This window comes from Urocitellus parryii, chromosome 5, assembly GCF_045843805.1.
Source record: "Urocitellus parryii isolate mUroPar1 chromosome 5, mUroPar1.hap1, whole genome shotgun sequence".
Taxonomy (NCBI): domain Eukaryota; kingdom Metazoa; phylum Chordata; class Mammalia; order Rodentia; family Sciuridae; genus Urocitellus; species Urocitellus parryii.
In genome coordinates, this window is record NC_135535.1 from 206,983,586 (window position 1) to 206,990,463 (window position 6,878).

At 54.0% G+C, this 6,878-nt stretch overlaps 1 protein-coding gene across 1 annotated transcript; it reads left to right on the top strand.

Annotated features, from left to right (window-relative positions):
• Window positions 1-1,134: 1,134 nt before the first annotated feature.
• Foxi2 (forkhead box I2) lies at window positions 1,135-2,679 on the top strand. The gene is made up of 2 exons (XM_026384149.2): window positions 1,135-1,648; window positions 2,237-2,679. Exons 1-2 carry the CDS (start codon window positions 1,135-1,137, stop codon window positions 2,677-2,679), a joined length of 957 nt encoding a protein of 318 aa, XP_026239934.2.
• The last annotated feature ends 4,199 nt before the right edge of the window (window positions 2,680-6,878 follow it).

Here is a 6,878-nt window from a genome sequence, read left to right on the forward strand (position 1 = left end):
TTTTTGCCTCTGCTTAGTAGGCTCAAACTCTGAATTCCTGATGCCAGGACTCTTCCCAGATTGACCAAGGGACAGCCAGGCGTTTCAGCCTCTGCTTTGGTTGCCTCAGAGCCGCTGCTACCAGGAACAGAGACCTGGTTAGCCCCAGAGCTGGATAGTAAGAGACCTGGGGGAGCAGAGAAGCCAACAGCCTAGCACCTTGGGAGCCAAGTAGCTGGGACGCCTGAGAACTGCTGCTGAAGCAACCCCAGGGCCCAAGAAGGGCTGACCTGCAGAGAGATGTCCTCCTCCCTCCCCCCTCTCCCTCTCCCCCTCTCCCTCTCCCTCTCTCTTTTAGTGCTCCCTGGACACAGGCCATAGCAGGAACAACCTGGCAGGTCCCAGACTTCCAGACCTTGGAAAAAGCTGGAACGGTAAGGGATTGCCAGTGTGGTTTTAGGGCCTTGGTAAGCTTGTAAGTTCGAGGTCTTGGCGGGTTTATGGCCCTGGATTCGGTACGCCAGCGACTCTGGCCAGCGACTCTGGCCACGCCGATCTCGATCTCGTTTTCTCCACAGAGCCACCTCCCCATGTGGTCCCGCCCGATAACGCCTACGGACTTCACCCTGATCTTTTGTGCAATGCGACCACCTTTTGTTGCCTGCTGGGTGGGGCCCTCAAGGGAGTGATTTGGAGAGAGCAGGGATTCCCCAGAGAAAGCAAGGGGGTAGCGAATTGGAAGGAGATCCTAAGCCAAACCACAGCGGCTCCGGAGACTGGGGCTGGCGGCCCTAGAAGCCAGAGGAAGTCGGCATCTGCTAGATTCCCGGGGTCCCAGGATCCCTGAGCTAAAAGCCCTGAGTCTGGTCTGAGACCCTGCTGCACCGGGAGGTGGAATCACAGGGGCGGCGCGTTGGGGTCGCGTCAGGACCAGGGCGGGGCAGAAAGCTGACCCCGGGGCGGAGACGTGGACTTCGCCCCTCCAAAACTGGCTGGGGACGAAACTTGCCACCTACACTCACTCAGGGCTCAGGCCCGTCGGCATTTAAAAGCCGGGTGGCGGGGCGGGGCTGACAGCACCTGGCGCTGTTGCTGGATGGAGCACCCATGAGTTTCGGTGCCGAACCGCCAGTCCAGGCCCGGGAGAGGCTGGACATGGCCGCGTACTGCGACGGACTGGGCGCCTGCTCGAACCCGCGCGGCCAGGCCCGGGCCACCGCAGCGCACCCCCCGGGCTATGCACGCGGTGACCTGGGAACTGCAGGCGGTGGCCCGCGCCTGTGGGTGAATGCGCCCGCGCTCAGCCCTGCGCCCTACGCGTCGGGCCCTGGACCCGCACCACCGTATGCGGCCCCCGGCTACGCAGCCCAGAGCCCGCTTCTCGGCGCAGCGGGCGGCCTGGCGGGGGCCGACCTCGCGTGGCTGAGCCTCTCTGGCCAACAGGAGCTACTGAGGCTGGTGCGGCCGCCCTACTCCTACTCAGCGCTCATCGCCATGGCCATCCAGAGTGCGCCACTACGGAAGCTGACGCTCAGCCAGATCTACCAGTACGTGGCCAGCAACTTCCCCTTCTACAAACGGAGCAAGGCGGGCTGGCAGAACTCTATCCGCCACAACCTGTCGCTCAACGACTGCTTCAAGAAGGTGCCCCGCGACGAGAACGACCCAGGTAAGAGTGGCGCCACGGGTGCAGAACTCTGCGGCTTCCCGCCGCTGGGCAGTTGGCACTTAGGGGTGGGAGGGACCTCGGAAAATCTCAGTCCTCATCGCACAGTGGAGAGAAGGGAAAGGAGAGACGTCTTGGGTATGAACAGGCTGCCAGATGGCCCTAGAACCCACAGGCTCACAGATTTCCAGTCCCGTGCTTTTTTCTAAATTTCTGTGCGCTCCTTAGGAGAAAGAAGCAGGACTGCTAGCCAGCTGGTGACCGTGGTGATTACTTAACTACTCTGAGCCTCAATGCAGTCGCCTGTAAAATGCGGAAGACAATGCATAAGCCCCAAATTGACACAACAAATGTCACGTCCCTTCGGAAAGCGCTCTGGTTTAGGCTGGTTATATGGTCAGCCCTGACCTGGTGGTAGAGTCAAGAAGATTCAGCATCTCACAAGCCTTCTCTCCCGCCAAGCATTTCTCGGGGTGGGGTGGGGGGGTCTGCTTCTTCCTTTCTGGAATATCTAAATTATTCCAGTGGACTGTGGAGGGGCAAGCCGTCCATCTCCAGACACTTAAACGTGGGCGCTCTCTTCCCCTGCAGGCAAAGGCAATTACTGGACCCTGGACCCAAACTGCGAGAAGATGTTCGACAATGGGAACTTCCGGAGGAAGAGGAAGAGGAGAGGGGAGGCCAGTGCCGCCGCCCCCTCAGGAGTTAGAGACCCAGGGGGAGACCCCGCGCCTGCGCTGGAGCCCCAGGGCGCAACCTCCCCCGACCTGCAGGCCTCTCCGTCCCCGCCCGCGCCCGAGGCTGCCGCCTGTTTCTCCAGCTTCTCCTCGGCCATGGGCGCCCTGGCCGGCAGTCTAGGGGCCTTCCCCGGGGGCCTGGCCCGCGACTTTCCCTTCGGGAGGCCAACGATGGTGCCCACGCAGAGTCCCCAGACCCCTGGCCCCATGCCGGGCTTTGCCTCTGGCCATCAGACGACTGCCACCGGCTTTCGCGTCAGTAACCTTGTCTACAGCCTGGAAGGGACTGAAATTTGAAGGGAGGCTGGAGGCCCGCCCGGGAGCCTGTCCAGAGGTGCTGAGCCCAGACAGGGAATTCCGGCCTGGAGCTGACCCTGCCAGCAGTGGCTTGGGAGGATGCCCGGAGCTGGGGTAGCCAGCCCCACAGAGAGCTAAAGGGAGCCGCGCCTCCCTCACCCAGGAGACCCTTCCTGCAGACAGGCTCCCTGCTCCACTGGCAGATCCTGCCACAGGGGCCCGCATCCCGTGACCTCCAGGAATGAATTCTCCTTCAAGGTGGATGTTTGGATCAGCTCCAGCCCTGCAAGGGAGAGCCTGGCCAACCGCCCCCCCCCCACCACCACCACCACAAGAGCCTTTATATTGATGGAAAGTGTACTGGCTAAGATGGCCCCAGGCTGGGGATTCCCTCACTAGGCCAGCAAGGCTGGGGCAGGGGCTCCGAAAGAGGGGTCCAGAGCCAGGAAATGGGGGTGGGTCCCGGTAACTTTTTACCACTCTGGCCAGGAGTGCGCAGGGAGCGATCCCCTGGGGCTGCTGGGGTTGGAACTCCTATAAGCAGGGACTAATGTCTGGAGCTACCTGGGCTGGCCAAGAGGGGTCCCTGGGTACCAGCTCCATTTTCTGTCCCTCCTGACCAGGCATCTCACATGGGCAGACTACAGCAACAGTTTAGCACCCTGGAATCCCCCTCACCCCATCACACTCACCAGAGCTCACCTCAGGCAGATCTGTGGCCGCACCTGCTTTGGGTCTCTCTCCCCTTCTGCTTCTCCCCCTACCCCAGATTAGGCCAGAGATACCCCTGCCCCAGCTCCTGAGGGCCTCCTCCTGTTTGAATTTAACCCTTTAATCCCTGACTCCCACTCCTTTTTGGTTTGACTGAGAAGGTATCTTTGTGGCAGGCAAGGAGTCCGTGGTCATTGGGAAGAGGAATTTTGGCCTCTCTACTCCAACCTCGAGGCCCTGGGGTCCCCAGTGTAGTGGCCTGTCATGCCTATTTGTGGCATCTGGCACTCTCTGGAGGTGGCCACTGGTGGGCGGGACTCAACCCTTCCCAGCTGCCCTGCACTCCAGAGTGGGTGGGAGACACACTGTTCCTGGAGGAGGTCAGAGAGGGTGAAGCTTGGACATTGGGAGCTGTTCACATTTAGTGGGTGGCCCTTTAGGGTGCCCAGCCTTGCTTCCGCCCAGCCTGGGTGTTGGTTTTCCTGGGTAACTAAAGCAGCCTCTGGGCTGTCCCCACACTGCTGCTGTGCTCCTGGTGAGCGAGGAGTGGGGGGCAGGGGGAGAATCTGGAGAATGGCCAGGTGCCAGGTCCAGAGGAGCTGAGCTCCAGTACCAATTCTCTTCTAGGAGGCAGACCAAGAGTTGGGGTGCATTGAACCCTGGTCACATACTTTCACTGTGCCCTGCTGGCTGCAGTTCTAACTCTTCAGTGTGGCATTTTGGCTGCTGCTTGCCATGAAGTGGTGAGCAAGGTGCTGGTTATTTGGAGGTCATGGTGTGCCTAACCAAACTGACAACCAACCCATAATCTCCCTCCAAATGATATGCAGTTCAAAAAGTCCGGGAAGAAAAAAAAATATCCTTAGCTTATGAATAAGAATTTTATCTTTTAAGCCTATTTTAAAAGACAAAATGTTAAAATGAACACCAGTAATAGCGGGCATACCCATGCTCTTCCATATAAGAGCCCCACCACTATCCTTGGCATCCCCGCTTTAGACTGCATTTGCTAACAAGTTGGAAAGAAATACTTTTTTTAAATTAAATTTTGAAATGGTGGGAAAATAGAGTTCGACAATCAATGGAGCTTTTAGAAAACTGGCTGGCAAATAAAAATGTAGACATGTTGTACCACAGCTGATTGATTACTAGGAATTGGTGGAAAGCTGCTATTTTTTATCACTGGATTTTTCTGTAAAAATTGAGAAAAAATTTTTTTGATGTTTAAATGTTGGTCAGTAATTTAAAGTCCTATAACACTAATATTTAATGGCATTTGAGGAAAAAACCTAGTTAAAAATGATTCCAGTAGTACAAGGTGTATGGGAATTGATGGAGTCAGATGCCAAATAGAATTCATTCCTCCTTCACAACAGTTCCTGTGTCTGGGTTTCTATTCAAGGCGGGGGACCCACACGGATGCAGTGCAAGGGCCCTGGGGAGTCAGCTTCATTTTCCCAGAAGGGAGAAACTGCTGAAATCCAAATTAGTAAGCAGAGCCAGGCAGGGTGTGAGCACCGTGTAGTTAAATGCCCCTTCTTTGGCTTGGGTCTGGCTGAGCTTGGTCCAGGCTGCATGCCTGGGGAAGTTTGGGTCCACTTGGACAGGGAGGGCACAGCAGCCAAGAGGTCAGGAGGATGTAGTCACCTGGCTTGGGGCCCCACGTGGCAGGCACTCAAGTCTCATTTTCTCTCCCACTATCTCCTTTTGTTGCCTCTGAAATCATGAAGCCTGTAAAGAATTCCAAGTTATTTTGAGGTCATTATGAGCCTTTGGCACAAAGAGCACTTGGGCTGTGCCTTATGGACACATGGTGGTAGCCACCACCACAGCCTTGTTTCACCTGGAGAACTCAGTGGTGCTCAGGCATTCCACATGCAGAAAGGAATCTCAAAATCCAGAGGGAAAAGGCAATTAAGAAGTGCTTGGTACTGAGCAACTTAGAATTCTCTCCATGGACACACAGCAGTGGTGATTTTCAAGTGACTGAAAACCAAAGAGCGTAATAAAGTTAGTTGTCATCTTACCTGGTCACTGAGTAAAGAAAAATCCCTATGCAAGAAGAGCCACCCATGATCAAGACGCAAACTTTCTTAGAAGATGAAGTAATGTTTTAAAAAAAGTGAAACATGGATTTCAAGATATGAGTTTACTTTTGCATATCGATCAAACATTGAGTGTTTGTTTATAAAGAACGTAAAGTTTTGCATTTTAGCAATGCTGCCTTGGTGTATTAATCAACTTTCAGTCTTTTAATTTCCTAAAGTATTTCCAGTGCCATCAGGAGACATTTGTCATTCAAGGTTTTGACACTGCAGCAATTGCTATGGCTTCAGTGAAACAGGAACGTGACGTTCATCCCCATTTTATAGATATAGAAAACCCAACTCAGAGGGCTAAGTTATCTGCAGAGGCTCATCTGTGAGGAGCTACAAAAGGCTCCTGACACACATAGCCTTCAGATGGCCCATATTCAGAAATGCACCTGTATGTATGCACATGTTTGCACACGCGTGCACACACACACCACAGAGCCCTGAGCTGGTCAGGATCCTCTAGGGAGAAGTCATTGGTGATTGCAACCTGCCTTGATGCCTGAAGGCAGAGTACTGTCTTTGAAAATGTCACATTTGTATTTAGAGTTTGGGTGGGAGAGGAACATGCGAAACATCATGGAATGAAATAGTGGCTGAGACCCATACATCCTAACCAAATGCAACAAATTCAGTAAATCTTTTGGAGTGCCAATTGCCACTGTGCCATGTGCCACCGAGCCGGGCTTGGGGATTCTTTTGATGCCATTCAAATCTGACCCTGAGGTGAGGCCCACAGGGTGGGTCCCTCTACGTAAGCTTCACTTGGAGCATGAAAGCAGTCCTGACCGTGGTAAATCCTGACGTAGAGACCCCAGCTTTGCACTCCCGCAGAGAGTAACCAGGGCCCACTGCTGCCCTTACAGAGCCTCCTTCCACTGGCTGAGACAAAGGAATAAGCAAGTAAGGTGGCTAGTGGCCATTGACTCCAAAACAATGACTCCATGATCAAATTGTAAACCATCTCCTTTGCAAACACACAATTCCAAGTACCTTCTCGTGTCGTTAAAGTACACCTTACACCTGGCTGTGTTCGCCACACTCTGCCAGCTGCTTGATTTCTTGGTTCCTCGTCACTTGGGTGTGATTCAGGTGGGCACTTGAGCACAGCCCCTGGCTACTCTGCTTACTTCTCCAGAGCAGCTTTTAGGGACAGTGACCTGAAGCCTGTCTTCTTAATTGGAAGAGCTGTCATCTGGTGATGACAGAAGCTGGCCCTTCCCTGGGCTCCTGAGTGTGATTCCTTTGGAACATACGGGATGCCTGGGTTGTAGTTTGGAAATACTGTCTATCTATCTCTTTTTTTTTTTTTTTGATACTAAAAATTGAACCCAGGGGCACTTCACCACTGAGCCACATCCTCAGCTCTTATTTTTTAATATTTTTATCTAGACA

What these genes read in the sequence shown, in the direction of transcription:
- Foxi2 (XM_026384149.2), top strand. Translation starts at nt 1,135, where the DNA reads ATGGCCGCGTACTGCGACGGACTGGGCGCCTGCTCGAACCCGCGCGGC. An exon ending in CCGCGACGAGAACGACCCAG is followed by an intron (nt 1,649 to 2,236) that starts GTAAGAGTGGCG and finishes CTTCCCCTGCAG; the next exon opens with GCAAAGGCAATTACTGGACC.